At 36.8% G+C, this 18,340-nt stretch overlaps 1 protein-coding gene across 1 annotated transcript in view; it reads right to left on the bottom strand.

Moving 5' to 3' along the window:
• The window catches only part of LOC150075741 (vesicle-fusing ATPase 2-like), a 243,134-nt gene that overhangs the window by 194,128 nt on the left and 30,666 nt on the right, over positions 1-18,340 (bottom strand). Inside the window, exon 5 of the mRNA XM_090387859.1 lies at positions 169-256. Coding sequence (XP_090243985.1) covers positions 169-256 — 88 coding nt within the window. The remainder of the gene's footprint in view (positions 1-168; positions 257-18,340) is intronic.

Below are 18,340 nucleotides of genomic sequence, written 5' to 3'. Positions count from 1 at the left end.
ACAAAACATATGTTTACAATAAAACAGTTGTTAACAGCTGCAATGGTGATGTCAACTGTTGTGTTTATTCAAATACTGCAATGCTTACATAAAATTAGCCAGAATAGTATTATCATTAATTTCCATTTAAAAATGTACATTTAGTAAGCACAAAATAGTTATACTAACCATCTGTCCTACAGTAAATGCCTGCTTAGGAAACTGCATCACAAAATCTGTTGCCATCTTATCAGTGTCATATGGCTCTTGAGTAGTACTAAAATAAATATTAATCGATGTTAAATACCCATTTCTGCTTTCGGTACATAAAATATAATTACACAGTTCTCATTAGAAATGTACAAGGTGTGTCAATAAAGTTCCCAGACCGTAATAAAAATGCAACAAAAAGAAAAGCAAAGGAGCTCAGAAACGGATGATGTTCAGTTCTATGTTTTCTTTATTTACTCAACATCCTGAATTCTCTTTCCTCTGAGAGGGTGTCATCTTGGGAAAATCCACTGGTATTATATTAGGAGAATAGGATGGATGCGTGATCTGTACAATGCCACATTTCGTCAGAAATGTCTTCACAACAAGTGCAGAATAGGTGAGGGGCATTGTGGTGCAACAAGAACCAGCTCGCTTTCTTTCAAAATTGCAGCTCCACCTGGGAAATGCACTTCAATAGTTTTTGAAACAACTGTACATAGAACACAGCACTGACTTTCTCCCTTTCATGTACAAATTTCTTGTGAATCGCTCCATTTGTTTGATCAGCATCATCTTGATCCTGGACTCAAACAAAACTTACTGTAGCTCAGTGATGATTTTGAAGTCCACTGCATGCTCTGAGGTTTTGTCTCCGAGTCATACTGAAACACCTAACACTCATCTCCAATGAAAAGTCTGGTTGAAGTCTCGCATGATGACATAATTCATTACTTCTGCTCATACACGAGGCTGTGCAGCACAAATTTGACGAATTGTCTCCTTATTCATATCCAACTTATCAGCCATCATTCTAAGGGTCGAATGATCCTTGCCACAATTTCCAAAAGTTTTGCAACAATGTCCTCATTTCAAAAGGTTGACGGATGCCTATGTCTTGGATCATTACAAATATGCTCATCTTCATCTTTGAGCCACTTATAACACTCAAACGCACTGGTAGGCAGGGGTGTAGCTACCGTATAGCAAAAGTAGGCAAAGCTTAGGGGCCCCTACTTCACCAGGGCCCACTGGCCAGTAGCATAGGCCCAGGGGCCACCACTACTACGCTAAGGCCTATAGACGGATGCAACATGAAATGAAAATATTTTTCTCACTGAGCTCTTCAACAATGTGATACATCTAGAAATAAGGAAGGAATTCTTATATCTTATCGCCAAAACACAACAAACCCAAGTGGCAACAGTCTATTTTGCTTTTACTCTTTGTATCAACTTTGTATAGTGATCAGACATCTGTTCGGTTACTGTATGTGTATGCGTCATATTGTAAGGTGTTCAGGATTCCTCAACTTGACAAGAGGATGGGGGGGATAGGCCCCACATATACGAACATTTAGCCATTTACGGTGGTCAAAAGTTGTTAGTTGATTAATTTCAATTCAAATTTGTCCAAGTTCAAGTCATTATCAAAACAGCAATTGACATACAAAAATGTATTTGTTTATTATTGCTAATTGTAATTAAAATATAAAGTTTAAACTTAAATTAATAAAATTTTTAGTTAAAAATGGATGAAAAGAAAAGGGAAAGAGTGGAGCCCAAAAAAGAACAATGAAGAAAGCAAAAGAACAAGCAGTCAATAAATTACCTAAATATTAGATAATTTCTTTACAAAACACAGTAATGAATTACATCCAGAAGAAGGTAAAGAAAAGACCAGTATTGAGTCGGAAAATGTGGAAAAGAATGCTGCTGGTGTAAATATATCTGTAGATCATTTAAATCAAGCAGGTTCATCAAAGGAAAACAATTCAACAATCATAGATATGCCTTTGTCAGAAATTAGTGTTGAACACACTGCATCGTTTATTCCCTCAAGCGATCTTGGAGAAAGCGTGGCCATCAACATTTCCGATGAAACAAAAAGAAAGGTCATGAGTTTGTCACCTCAGAGATCCTGAACAACAAAACAGAAGTTTTAATGACACACACTACTATTCTACTTCAATGTATGGTCCAGTTCCTCGTTTGTGGCTGTGCTACCCACGAATTTTAGATGCTGCTTATTGCCAACCATGCTGGCTGTTTTCAAATATTAAAAATCAGTGGCGTTCCAGACTACGAGATTGGAAAAATCTATCTTTTCGGATAAAAACTCAGTGTTTCTCAACATCGTATCGAGGCATGTGCTATACATGAAATGTGGCAAAAGAATGCAATGATTGATAAAGATCTTGAGGAACAAGTAAGATACAGATCCTCATTTTCAAAAATGGTACTAGAACAGTTATTTTGGATAATGCTTTATGTTGGCTAAAAATTCTTCAGCATTTTGTAGTCATCAGGAAGGATTTTTGGAAGATTACAACAGCAATTTTTTATCGCAAGTCCATTTACTTTCCTATTATGATGACATAATGAAACAAATTATTAATAAGCCATCTGGTTCAATATTTCATTTAAGCCCCACTATCCAAAATGAGTTAATAGAATGTTTAGGTACCAAATTAACAAAAGAATTAACACTCAAAATTAATTCAGCACCATTCTATTCATCAATTTTAGATACTAAAGATCTCACCAAAAAAAAAGATCAATTAAGTGTTACTGTATGACATGTTCACATAATTCGCAATGAAAATGAAAAATCCAAAGATTTTGAAATTTGTGGAATGCTTTTAGGATTCTATGACATGAATCATCGATCATTCGGCAGAAATGATGACGGATAATATAATGAAAATATTACACAAACTAAATGTTCCCATTGAAAAATTTTATGGTCAGGGATATGATGGGGCTAATGCCATGAGTGGGTTTATAATGGTGTGCAGTCACGCATTAAAAGGATCCAATCAAATGCAGAGTACATTCATTGTGCAAGTCACAATTTAAATTTAGTTATTAATGATAGCGTAAATTGTTGTAAAAACATTTCATAATTTTTCGACATTCTTCAAAATTTGTATAATTTTTTTGGAAATAGTACAAAAAGATAGGATCTTCTTTCTAAATTTACTGGGGAATGTGAAGTTAACATTAAAAAAACTCAACCCTACTTGCTGGTCTTCTAGATTACAGTCTATAACAGATGAAAGTTCGTTTTGTGGATATTATAAAAGCTTTGACAGAAATTAATCTTAAGTCAACTACAAAAGCAGACCGAGACAAAGCGCTTAGAATAATGAAGCAAATGATGACATTTGATTTTATTTTCATTTGTATATTTTTGAATAACGTGATGTGTGAAATTAATTATGCTTCAAAAACTCTACAGAAGCGTGATATAGAGCAGGGGTGGCCAACTTAATTTGTGATGCGATCTACTTTTTTCCTTCAAAATGTGTTCTACGAGATCTACCATCTCAAAAATTTAATTGCACAAGGTTAAAAAAGTCAATCAACACATATTGAAAAATGTTGTTCATAAATTTTAAAATCCAATACAATTCAAAATTCTTATTTTAAATTCATATGTATTTAAAATTTTAATTTATGTGAAGTTTTTGTGTCTTCATGTCATCTGCCAAGCTTTCAAAATCGGGAATATACTGTGATAAGTCCAACCGTAAAGAATCTTCTATATGCAAGTCCATAAGAGCAGAGCGATTCTTCGTCTTTGTTTGTTTCAAATACGAAAAGGCCGATTCACACAGCCATATCGAACCAAAACAGAAATTTAAAAGTTCACTGCATTTTTTTACATTTGGGTACTTTTCTCGGCAAATATATTTCCAAAAGCCTTCTTCTGATGATCTGGCTTTTATGAAGATACCGTTTCGCAATGTAATAATTTCATTTTCAAGTAATATTTTCTCCACGTGAAAAATCGCAGCGATTTTTTCTGCAATTTGTTTCGTATCTAAGTGGACATGGATAAGAAATATATTGAACAATGTCTTCAATTGTTTTAAAATCACTGATTCTGGTTTCAAAATCGTCCACAACATTCTCAATTTCAGAAACATATTTCTCACTATTAAATTCAAAATTAGAATGTTTTTGTAAATGACCTTGCATATTTGCAAAATGATCGAATTTTTTTTCCTTTGAGATCCTTAGCCATTGCCAAAAATTGATATTTATATGCAGAAATACTACTAATCATGTGACCCACATTTTTATTTTTTATTTGTAATTCCAAATTCTTAATTTACTGGTAAAATCTGCCAAAAAAGCCAGATCACACAACCACTCCGTATCTTGTAGCTGCTGATAATCATATCCCATTTGATCAACAATTTTTTTAATTTCATTCAGCAAATTTTCAAATCTCTGTAGAAAGTTACTCCGACTCAGCCACCTCATATCTGTGTATAATATCAGATCTGGTTCTTTTTCATCGAGTTGCATTTTGAAAAGTCTCCTTGAAGAGATTGTCCTCTGATGGAATTCACAATTTTGAAAGCGATGTCCATAACACTTTTAGTATTTAATCTTTTACTGGCTAACACTTGTTGGTGGATGATACAGTGGTAACTCAAAAAATCTGGGAATTCATCATCTTTTTAGCACAATGCGATGACACAGTTAAGATGCCCCGTCACTGCTTTAAGCTCCATCTGTTGTTACTGGTACGAGCTTAAATAGTGGTAATTTAATTTAATTTTTTCAATAAAATGTTTGAATGGCAAAATAATCAAAAACCATACCAACAAAAACGAGCAATTGGGCTGTATCACTGACGTCTGTAGATTCATCCAGTTGTAAATTAGCAATATGAGCAAGCAATTGTTCACATTTTTACTCATTTTTTTGATGTGTCGCATCACAGTATTTCGAGATAATTGCAGATCTTGAAGGGCACTTTTAATTTCATTTTTGTTCTTAAAATTTTCAAAAAGAGAATCTGTTATTTCTAAAAATGCATCTTTGATGAATTGACCATGAGAAAATGATTTACATTATTTTTGCAAGAAGATGACTCACTTTAAATGATGCTACAGTTACTGCTTTAGATTGTAAATTAGGTGTCATGAAGAAATTTTGTTGCGTGAATAATCTAGATTTAAGTTCTTCTAATTTATTTTTTCTAAGGTCACTATTTGGCGGAAAATCCGACTGGTATTTACCATGGAGTACATTGAAGTACCTTTCTAAATTTCCTTTTTTGGGTATAGCCACGGAAGCATTGCAAATCAAACAGCAACATTTTTCTTTCACCATTACAAAAAGTATTCTAGTTCCCACTCTTGATGAAAATGATACATTTTACTCTTTTTCGTAGTATTCATTTTAAATCAAAAGGTAGACTCAAGCGTTTAGGGCATAAGCCTCAAGCTATGAAGGAGTCTAGACTATGTATAAATATAGTGCAAATGCATCAGGAATACATAGCTATATCTGAATAAATCAGATTATTAATAAAACGGCATTGTTTTAAGTTATATCTCATATTGTGAATACCTTCACAACGAGTTGCCATGATATTGCACTACTTCGAATAAGTAACGCTTCACCTAAGGAGAAGACTAATGTTACTTATTCTCAGATGGATACCACCACCCAGACGGCACCGTTTCAGGGCTATTTGGCCCTTCTTCGGTGGGTGGGTAGGTACCCGAGTGATGCAATGATGGCAAAACAGTTATGAAGTATAACTCCACAATATGAGAGATGCCTGATGGTGTATCATGTATTTAGACTCAAGCGTTTAGGGCATAAGCCTCAAGCTATGAAGGAGTCTAGACTATGTATAAATATAGTGCAAATGCATCAGGAATACATAGCTATATCTGAATAAATCAGATTATTAATAAAACGGCATCGTTTTAAGTTATATCTCATATTGTGAATACCTTCACAACGAGTTGCCATGATATTGCACTACTTCGAATAAGTAACGCTTCACCTAAGGAGAAGACTAATGTTACTTATTCTCAGATGGATACCACCACCCAGACGGCACCGTTTCAGGGCTATTTGGCCCTTCTTCGGTGGGTGGGTAGGTACCCGAGTGATGCAATGATGGCAAAACAGTTATGAAGTATAACTCCACAATATGAGAGATGCCTGATGGTGTATCATGTATTTAGACTCAAGCGTTTAGGGCATAAGCCTCAAGCTATGAAGGAGTCTAGACTATGTATAAATATAGTGCAAATGCATCAGGAATACATAGCTATATCTGAATAAATCAGATTATTAATAAAACGGCATCGTTTTAAGTTATGATGCATTTGCACTATATTTATACATAGTCTAGACTCCTTCATAGCTTGAGGCTTATGCCCTAAACGCTTGAGTCTAAATACATGATACACCATCAGGCATCTCTCATATTGTGGAGTTATACTTCATAACTGTTTTGCCATCATTGCATCACTCGGGTACCTACCCACCCACCGAAGAAGGGCCAAATAGCCCTGAAACGGTGCCGTCTGGGTGGTGGTATCCATCTGAGAATAAGTAACATTAGTCTTCTCCTTAGGTGAAGCGTTACTTATTCGAAGTAGTGCAATATCATGGCAACTCGTTGTGAAGGTATTCACAATATGAGATATAACTTAAAACGATGCCGTTTTATTAATAATCTGATTTATTCAGATATAGCTATGTATTCCTGATGCATTTGCACTATATTTATACATAGTCTAGACTCCTTCATAGCTTGAGGCTTATGCCCTAAACGCTTGAGTCTAAATACATGATACATCATCAGGCATCTCTCATATTGTGGAGTTATACTTCATAACTGTTTTGCCATCATTGCATCACTTGGGTACCTACCCACCCACCGAAGAAGGGCCAAATAGCCCTGAAACGGTGCCGTCTGGGTGGTGGTATCCATCTGAGAATAAGTAACATTAGTCTTCTCCTTAGGTGAAGCGTTACTTATTCGAAGTAGTGCAATATCATGGCAACTCGTTGTGAAGGTATTCACAATATGAGATATAACTTAAAACGATGCCGTTTTATTAATAATCTGATTTATTCAGATATAGCTATGTATTCCTGATGCATTTGCACTATATTTATACATAATCAAAAGGTATTAAATTAACGTATAATTACTGTCCAGTTATTAAATCAGCAAAAGAAATGCTTACTGATTAAAACACTTTAAGTTGCACGGACCGGAAAAATATTCTGTCTGAACAGCTAACGTAGGATAATTGATGAAGAGGATTCCCGAATGAGGAAGTTGTTTCCAAAATAACAGGACAAACACACCACCATTTATTGCTCTGTTTGGTTATATCCTTATAAGAATCAGTTTTGAATGATATTTCTCTAAAGCTATTTCTGGAGGTCACGACCATAGAACAATAAAAACAATTTGCACTTTTCTGTTAGTGCAATCTAATTGTAAACGGGTAGCAAACTCAATCTTATTGCATTTGCAATATCTACAGCTGGAATTCTATGGTATTTTACGTTATAATGGTGAAATGCGTTTCTCTTTCAATGAAATCTTCAATCATGCAAAATAAAAATTAAAATAAATTTTCAAAATCTGCTCTTCATTCCTATTTTTGAAGCTTCGTTAAAAAAAAAAAATAAATAAAATAACGCACAGGTAGCGAAACTGTGCAATATAAAATTTTGGTAGTATACCTGGCCGCACAAATCGAGGGATGACTGTATATTTAAAATTCGTGTGATCGACCAAAATTAAAGCCGCAATCAACTCATTGGCCACCCCTGATATAGAGTATAGACCTTGATGAATGTATCTTTATTGGATTGAGACAGTAAAAATTTACAAAACATTTGAAATTCATACGAACAAATTAAATACAAATCTGAGCAATTTGCCAAGGATTTGGGGTAGATTACAAATTTGAAGACAAACGACAACGTAGAACTAAAAGACAGTACGATGAATTAGCTTCAGATTTTTTTATTTGATAATAGAAATCGGCTTTTTTAAGATCAGTGTTATTTACTATGTTTTAGACAAAATTATAATACAAATTAAAAATCATTTCAAAAGTATGAAGATAGTAAAAAATTATTTTGCAATACTAGAACCGAAAAAAATAACATATCAAATGCTGATAATATCTTCAAAAAGGCCTCTAAGGTTGGGAGAGTACATATCCAGAATTTAAAACAAATACACCAACCGTTACCTATAGTGGTTTAATACTGAATGTACCAAACGATACTACACTGTAAAATAATATATGCAAAAAACTGATTTACAAAATAAAATTTGCGATAAAAATTTTAAATATACAATAAAATATAAATAAAATATTTAAAATACAATAAAATTAAAAGTGATAAAACATTGACTGAAGCTTTCGGGGGCTTCCGCCTCCTTTCTCAACAACAATGATGTTTAAGCAACACATCCTTAAGTAACAGGCTCATAGCACACGTGGCTGACCAGGCACATGCTCAATATTTCATCCATGTGAACCAGAACTGGAAGCGGCTCAGGAGCGTGGAAATATAAAACGCTCGTCTTTTGCCAGGACCACGGCTTCCAGCAGGGGTTGAAATCGAACACCCCTGTCCCTATTCGTGAATAGGGACAGGGGTGGTCTGGACAGCACACGTGGCTGACCAGGCGCATGCTCAATATTTCTTCCATGTGAACCAGAACCGGAAGCGGCTCGGGAGCATGGAAATATCGAACACCCCTGTCCCTATTCATGAATAGGGACATGGGTGTTCGATTTCACCCCCTGCTGGAAGCCGTGGTCCTGGCAAAAGACGAGCGTTTTATATTTCCACGCTCCTGAGCCACTTCCGGTTCTGGTTCACATGGAAGAAATATTGAGCATGCGCCTGGTCAGCCACGTGTGCTGTGAGCCTGTTACTTAAGGATGTGTTGCTTAAACATCATTGTTGTTGAGAAAGGAGGCGGAAGCCCCCGAAAGCTTCAGTCAATGTTTTATCGCTTTTAATTTTATTGTATTTTAAATATTTTATTTATATTTTATTGTATATTTAAAATTTTTATCGCAAATTTTATTTTGTATATCAGTTTTTTGCATATATTATTTTACAGTGTAGTATCGTTTGGTACATTCAGTATTAAACCACTATAGTTAAATGGTTGGTGTATTTGTTTCAAATGCTGATATATTAAGAGAGTGTGAAAAATCTCATAAAAAAGGATTCATCTGTACTCTCTCTCCAACTGCCGATTCAATATTGTTAAATTTTCGTTAAATTCTTTTTAATTGTGTTAAATTGGTTTTTAATTATTTGTTACTCTAATGTAAGTTTTTCGATTCGTTTTAATTTCTGGAGGGTATCATATGAAAGTGTTCTACATACTATATTGAAGTAAACTCCTCTTATTATTATTTTACAAATATTGATATCAACATAGAATGTATTGAGCATTACAGCTCTGATTTATACTATCTAACAGATGACCTATATAAATCTCTACAATTATGCTAGAAACTTGAGATTTTAACAGGTAAAGTTTTCCAACAATATTATATAATTCAGTTTATTTATTTCAGTAATTAAATTTAATTTAATATATGAAATATTAAATTGTCTTATTCTATCATATTTTAATTTCAACATTTTTTTATTTTGCATTTTTATTTCTATTTATCAGATTATTATCACATATACTTAAGTGTATCAACATCCCCCCCCCAATTAAGTAATGATATCCTCAGGGAACAAATAAACCCTGGGATTGAGACTATAAAAGATAATTGCTAAAACTCTTGTCCAACAAATCACATGTAATGAGATTAAGTTTTTTTTTTATGAAAACCCCAAACATGAGAGGTACTGGAACCTATAGTACTTAGTACTGTGCATGGACTGGAGGTTGAGAAAACGAAAGAAGATTTTTGTTGACATTAGACTTGAACTTCTGTTGACTGTAATTTTCAGGAAATACGAATGAAGGAAGGTTGTTCCAGAAAACGGCAGTTGAATAATCGAGGAAGATGAAAAGTTGGTTCAGTGGGTTTGAAGTTGGACAGCAAATGGATGCTGGCTGGTGGCACCACGTGTTCAGACTGTTTTGAAAGAGAGAGCGGGAATTATAGAAACAAACTCAGAAGAACAGTGCCCATGGAAGTATCTGTAGAAAAGGCATGCAACAGAGTGGAGAGAATTCTATACAGAGACTATGGAGAGACTATGTTAGAGATGTCATTAATTAACCTAATTATCCTCTTCTGAATGGAATCTACAAGCCTGAGAGACGTTTTGTGGACACCACCCAGGATGTGGAAGCAATATTCCATGTTAGGATGCATTTGTGATTTGTACACAGTGAACAGCTGTTTGGAAGAAAAGTAATGCCAAGGGCGAAAGAGAAAATCAAGTATTTTAGAAGCAGAGGAAGCAATATTTGTAATGTGCTTGTGCCAAAAGAGATTGGAAGTCAGGGAAATCCCCAAAAGAGAGAGAGATATAATCTGGCCTAAAAATCAGAGTGTCACCAAAGATAAGCATAGAAGCTGAAGAATCCTTTCTGCGAGATAGTAATAGAGGCATGTAATGCAAGAAAGCAAGTGTATAAGCTCTGGGATTATGTATCATCAGTCAAAAAAAAAAATTTTTACACAACCATTCCCTCTAAATGTTTGTCCACTTCCTCTATGAATTTATTTAAGCTATCAACTTCCACAATGACAGATGGAAGTTTGTTCCAGCAATTAACCACCTACTGGCTAAAGGCAAATTTCCGCACATCTATTCTACAACTGTCTTTCCTCAATTTGAATTTATACCCCCTTAGGTTTTCATAATCTGAGCAAGTGGAAGATTCCCATCAGAATTCAGCATGCTCAACCCATTCAAGGCCTTATACACTTCAATCAGATCACCTCGCAGGTGGCTAGTCTCCAGCTGCTGCAATTTGCAGAACTTAAGCCTCTCTTGGTAAGAGGATCCTTTCATTCCCCACACCAATCTCGTTGCCCTTCTCTGTACACGTTCAAGCAAATCTACATCCTTTCGAAAATGAGGACTCTGGACCGATATGCAGTACTCAAAGCATGCCTTGACCATTGCCTTATACAAAGGGATAATCACCTCCTTTTCCCTGCTAGCAAAATTCCTCTATATCATTGAGAAAACCCCACGACCTGCTCTTGCAGCCTATCTGCATTGCTCAGAAAACGTCATATCTGACAGCACAAATACTCCCAGGTCTTTTTCATTTTCTACCACCCTAAGTGTAGTACCACACAGTTGGTACGTTCCTCTGGGATTACTTCTACCTATATGCAGTACTTTGCATTTGTCAATGTTAAACTTCAATTGCCACTTCTCAGCCCATCTGCCCAAATTTTCTCAATCCTGTTGCAGTAGCACACTGCCATTACTGTCATTAACAACCCTGCTAACCTTAGTATCATCTGCAAACTTCACAACTAAGCCTGATAGACCTTCATCAATATCATTAATAAATATACAAAACAACAGTGGGCCCAACACCGAACAGGTGGAACTCCACTAATAACATTAGTGCACGAAGAGCAGCATCCACTAACTACCACCCTCTGTCTCTGCCCACTCAACCACCCTTTTATCCATTGTAGCAACTTACCTTTAATACCATTCTGCTCCAATTTGTACAGTATTCTTTCATGTGCAACAGTGCCAAAAGCTTTCCTGAAATCCAAGTAAGTCCAATTCCGGTTATTTGGGACACATCGGGACTAGTGCATTTTGGCACGATTAAGCTGCTGCCCAATTATCCGAAGTTTCACGTAAATAGTTAAAAATACAATGTACCCCCTCCTTTACAATTGGTTCACTGTACAATCAAATCACGTTACAATGGAGTCACCACAGTAAAGTACCATTCACTATACGATGTGCAGTAAGTGCCGGTCATTGTGATCACGTTTGTGAATTGAATTTTAATTCTATTAAACAGCGATTCTAATTAGCAAAAATAGGAGGAATATTATCCACAGGCTATAAAAGCAAAGATATATTAAGCACAAATTTACCCTTTATTATTGGAAGTCAGGGAAATCCCCAAAAAAAAATCAAATGATACGTGACAATCGGAAGACTATACGTGATAATCGGAATAATTAATATGTACTGTAATATGTACATACGAACTAGTTGACATTTCTGTTCCCTGACATTTGTGGTGACTCCATCATAACGTGATTTGATTGTACAGTGAACCAATTGTAAAGGGGGAGGGGGTTAAAATTTAAAACAGTAAAAAGATAAGCAATCAATAACAAAGAACACGGCACACACAAATTGCAAGTAACACAAAACGCGCAAGTGAGAACAGAGTAACGAGTTACAAAGCTTTAAAAATAGGAATGAAGAGAAGATCTAAAATTTTTTTTCTGAATTCTGAATTTTTTTTATATGATTGAAGATTTCATGGAAGTGTAAACACATTTCACCATAATAAACCACAGAATTCCAGCTGTTGGTGTTATCGCAAATTCAGTAAGATCGAGTTTACTGTCCATTTATGATAGATTTCACTAACAGAAAAGCCCAATAAACAGGTGACTGCTAATTTTTTTTATTGTTTTATGGTTGTGACCTCCAGAATTTCGACCGAACCACACGGTACCGTCGAAGACAATCATAGGGTAATCTCCAGTACTGCGGTCTCCTGCCCCGATTAAACGGCATGCTGGCCCAATTAAGTGAAGTAAACCCTGGCTATTTTCTCGATTGGTTTCTGTTTTTTAAGATTTTCCCCAAATAAACGGCTACCCCGATTAACCGGTGGCCCAAATAACTGGAATCCGCTGTATATGATATCAAAATTATTTTTTACATCCAGTTCCTTTGTAACCACATCATAGCATCCAATCAAATTTGTCAGACAAGACTTTCCCTTAACAAACCCATGCTGTGTCTGAATTATTGCTGCAATCTTGTCTAGATCTGCAATGCATCTTTAACCGGTGACCCCATTATTTTACCAGGAACAGAAGTTAAACTAACTGGTCTGTAATTGTCACCCTTCAATCCCACTTTGTGAATTTGGGATACATTTGCACATCTCCAGTCTGTGGGGAACCTCCCCTGAGTTCAAAGATGCACTCATAATTATGGCTTAACCATCGATATCAAGTGGACAAATCTGATTCATCCCCTTTCTTTTAGAGTTTATATAAGTAAAGAAATCCTTGCTGATTTTCTTAGCATCCTTTGCAAAAGATTTCTCGTAATCTGCCTTCGCTTGCCAGTTCTCCTTTGTAAAATGAGAACAGACTAGCTTATATATGCCACAGGTTTCTATGTCGCCTGAAAATTTATATGCATCCCAAGCATTTTTCTTCCCTGCCACGAATCTCATTAGTTCATCTGACAACCATTTAGGCCTAAATCTTGAACAATATTTCTTAATAGGAATGAAACGTCTAGTAGCTTCCACGATTAATTTCTTGAATGTTTCCCACTTAGAATTTGCTGTTGGTAACACATCCCATATATTTATGTTTCATGATGACTGCCATCAGTCCCTGAAACCGCCAGCACCCCTCGCTCCAGGCTGCTGCTTATTCTAATAGAAGCAGTGCAAGTGGAAAGATAAGACAAGACTGAGTTTTAGAAGGATTGAAATCAACTAAGTTGTCTTTGCCCCACTGAGGAATTGCCCAGAGATCAGCAATTAAGGAATTGATAGTGGATATTCGAGAAGTTGAAGCTGATTGAGCAGGGCAAGGTTTCTCAAACTGCGAATTGAAATGCAATGTGCTATTGCAGGAAAAACTATGGTTAGGATTTCCGGTCAATGGAAGGTCATTAATATACAAGAAGAAAAGAGTGGGGGAAATAACTGAACCGTGGAGGATTGTTATTTGGTTTTTGGGAGCATTAGCAACTAAGGCCATATTGCTCCGGGATATGCAGTGGTCATTCCCTGACCTTTCCGCATCTTCCGTATTTGGTGGTGACGGGCTTGAACCCCGGTCTAATCAAGAAGCATGTGCTACGCACTGCTGCTCCTTTCCAGCTGGCTACGGAGGCACTGGTACAATGGGGGAAACCAGCATTAGTGGAGAAGGTAGAAGACAGAGAGCTATCTACCATCACCCTCAGTGATCGGTCAGAGAGAAAACTGGATAACCAATTACAAAAAACAGTTGGCAAACCATAAGATAGAAGCTTGTTTAGAAGACCTTTGTGCCAAACACAATCAAAAGCCATTGAGATGTCAAGAGCAACTGCTTATGTTTCACTGAACTTTTCCAATGAATTTGTCATTAATGAGTAGCATAAGTCAGATTATCACCAGTGGATTGACACTGACGGAATCCATACTGGCGATCATTGATCAGACGGAAGGATCCTAGGTAGTTTAAGAGGTGGCGATTAACTGATAATTGTCTCTCCCATCCAATTATCAGTGGATGGGAGAGACAAATGGGAGAGGAACTGTCTGGATATGTGCAAATTTCCAAGCACAAGGAAAAACACCTTTGGAATAAGAAAGTGAAAAAAGGCGACAAAGAACAGGAGCACAGGTTATGAGAACAAGTGGAGAAATACCATCAGGAACTGGAGCTTTCTTAGCATCAAGATTCGTCAAAATCCTTCTGACATCCTTTTGATAGAAGACCACAGGAGGCATTGAATGGAGCATGTTGGGAATGGTGTGAGGTGTTTTACCAAGATCATTAATATATGTATTGGAAAAAAAATGGGATGGTAGCAGGTTGGTTTTATCCTTGGCTGTAGTGACAATAGACCCATCTGGTTTAGACAGAGGTGGGAGCAGTGATGGGCAAAACTTGCAGCCAATAACTTTGGCGAGAGACCAGAATGCTAGGCTATCATTAGAGCAAGAAGCAAGTTTTCTACTCTTAGTCTGTTCAAAATTTAGTTTGGACTGATTAATACAAAGGGTACTAGGAAAGTTTTGCAATACAGCTTTGTTTATTTAATTTTTTCAAAGTAATTTCCTCTACATTCAATACACCTCTCCATCCTCCGAAACCAATCTTTAAACCAGTTCTGCCAAGTTTCACTAGGGAGTAAAGCACACTCGTTGTCCCAAGCCCGTAGAAGGTCCTCATCACTAGAAAACCGCCTCCCTTTTAGCTTCATTTTCACATGCGGGAACAGTGCAAAGTCGCAGGGAGCAAGGTCTGGCCTGTAGGGAGGGTGCTCGAGAAGTTTCAGTCCTGTCATGGTCAAATATTCGGTGCAGGCTTTGGCGCGGTGAGCTGAAGCATTATCGTGATGGAGGTACCAGGTGTCCATTCTTGACTTTGGCCGCAGGTTCTTCATAGATCCAATGACTTTAGGCAGGCATTGTTCAGTATACCACTTAGCTGTGACTATCTTCTGCGTGTCCAAAACGACACGTTCCACAATTCCACTCGATTTGAAAAATACAGCTATCATTTTCTTCTTTACAAATCGGGATTTTCTGACAATTACGGATGTGTCGTCATCATCAAAGACCCAAACTTTGTTTTGACCCTTGGTCGGCAGATCGTAATAGTACAGCCAAATCTCGTCACCTGTCACGATGTTGTTCACATACCGAGATTGTCCCTTATCAAACTTTTTTAACATCTCCGGGCACCAAGTCACACGTCGTGTCATCTGCTCTTCAGTCAGTTGATGTGGCACCCAGAGAGAACAAAGTTTCTTCACGTGCAAATGATCTTGCAGAATCGAACAAATTGCTGGTGCATTTCGGCCCAAAGTATCCTCTATCTGTTGGTAGGTCACTCGCCTGTTTTCGTCAAGCATTTTCCTCACAGCAGTAACGTTTTCTTGCGTAACTGACGTTCGTGGCCTTCCCGGCCTCTCAGAATCCTCCAGAGTGAAATTTCCCCTTTGGAATTCTCTATACCACCTGAATATCGTTGTACGATGTGGACAATCATCATCTAGTGCAAGAGTCATTTCTTCTAATCACTGGTCTATGGTTAAACCACGCACGAAATTATACCGAAAAACTGTCCTTATCTCATTTCGTGACCACGATGCCATCGCAAGCACTTTACACTCTCACTACTAATGAATAACTGAGCCCATCGACTTGGCGCGGCGGCTATTATGCACGTATGAACATGTCTCAACATGCAGCAACAAGCAGCTTCCTGTGATTCATTGTTGCGTCATATTGCAAAACTTTCCTAGTACCCTTTGTAACTGCTTTACAAGTGTTGCGAGCTTTGGAGTAGGCAGAAAATGAAACTGGAGAATTAGAAACAAGCCAATTATGATATGCAACATTTATTGGAAAACCAAGGTTTATATAAAGGACGAGATTTTAAATTGGAGTGTGGAATAAAGGATTCCATCCCTACTAGAATAATTTCACTGACACAATCTGAGCAAATGCTGATATCAGAAGTTATGAAACAGTAATCAGACCAAGGAAAAGAAGAAAAGAAATCTCGCAGGTCGTACCATTTTGCATTCTTGTAATGCCAAACAACACGAGTTGGGAACAGTAATGAGATAAAGGGTCCATTGGAGAAGAGACAATCACCAAGGTACCTAAAAGACCACTCACTTCAACCGAGTACTTAGAAGGGTTGTTTGTGAGAAAAAGATCAAGCGTGTTGGCAGTATGGGTAGGATTGTCCGGTATTCTAGTAGGTAAATGAACAATCTGTGCGAGGTCATTAGTAACTGCAAAAGCCTCAGCATCTCAACCAACTGGGTCGGTGTGACTAGAAAACGGAAGCCTGCTGGAGTTGTGAACATTAAAATCACCAAGGAAAATTTATCTCACTATTAGGAAAGTTGGACTGCAGAAAGTCAAGTTGCAAAGAGAGGAAATCAAAGAGTTCCAAGTGATTAGTGGAGTTGGGAGAATGGTAGACACAACACATGAATTTGACAGAATGAGGTAGAGAGAACTAGAGAACACCGAAAAGAGGAGATTCCAAATTACCAAGTCTCTGACAGGGAATATCAGAATGGACATATGCACAAGTATCACCTTTGAGGCGAAAGGAATCGTACAACGAAAAACTTGGGCAACCGAGATGAGCAGTGGTTGAATCAACCCGTTACTGATATTCTGTCAGAAAAAGTACATGGGGTTTGGCAGACTGCAAGTGGAAATGGACATCGTTGAGATTAGAATTGAGACCACGTATATTTGTGAAATGAACTAGGAAGTGTTTGGGAGGTTTAGGTCTTTTCACAGATAAGTTTGCTCTATTAGTTTGACAATTCATGGTGTATTCAATTGTAAAAAAAAGTAAGAAAAAGTGGGAGGGGCATGTGGTATGAAGTAATGGAATTTTTGGATATGGTGTACAATTGGTCAGAATATACCCAGATCCTTGACATAACATGGCCTCGACAATACTCCCCGCATACACGCTACTCGGACTCCCTCCAGTCACTATCTGGCAGAGTAGAGGTAGGAAGATTATACGCTAGCTGATCCAGAAGTCTCCTAGAGAGTTACCAATAGGTTCGGTCCCTTGTACTAACTAGCGGCCGGCCTGCGAACACCATTTTAGAGCTGTATCCTCGAAATGTAAGGAATATTGGATCTCGCCATGATGTTCATCATGACCTTAAAAGTCATCAGTAATACTGCATGATGGAAGAGGTGGGGAAGGGTTGACCGGAACTTAGCTCTGGAGACTAAACATGGGTTCCACTACTTCAAGCCTCCAATAAGCAAAGTGGTGGTACTGCACCGGTTGATGAGAGTCATCTACCACCTAGTATTGCCTAGTGCAAAAGTTTTTTTAACAACTTTCGGTTTCAGAAAATGTTGGATGTTTTCTCTTTTTTTTTTCAGTTTGATGTTTGCTTCAGTCATTTCTATTCAAACAGGCTAGACCTTTTTCTAATATAAGTTAGATACTGAGTTTTCTTCCTTCCTTTATTATTATTATACAATGTATTTGACATTATATATGTACATGTATTACATATGGATGACCTCTGCAATCACAGTATATGAGCACACTTAGAGCATTTAGCCTAAAAGGCTTCTACTTATTCAAATAATAATCATAAATTAGATAGAGAATGCTTTAAAATTAAAGCAATCTCTGTCTAATTTTATGATTGTTTTTCAGAAATTAATAAATAGGAGATTTCAAAATTTTTTTATTTTTCCTGCTGTGAGAATAAAGAATAGCAGATATACTGTCTATGATAAAGAACTGTCCCAAGTGTTCTAAACATTAATAGTTTTAAAAGAAGCATTTTTGCAAGATGTATTAATATCTTTTTTCATTATTATTTTGAATAAACAAGATGAAAACACCAAAGGTGATATTCATTTAATGTAGTACTTAAGGTGATATTCTACCACATTCTGCTTG

Source organism: Mastigoproctus giganteus, chromosome 13 (assembly GCF_048544385.1).
Source record: "Mastigoproctus giganteus isolate SK-2022 chromosome 13, ASM4854438v1, whole genome shotgun sequence".
NCBI classification, from domain to species: domain Eukaryota; kingdom Metazoa; phylum Arthropoda; class Arachnida; order Uropygi; family Thelyphonidae; genus Mastigoproctus; species Mastigoproctus giganteus.
The sequence above is the reverse complement of the archived record's forward strand: the minus strand, read 5'-3'. Positions and strand labels throughout refer to the sequence as shown.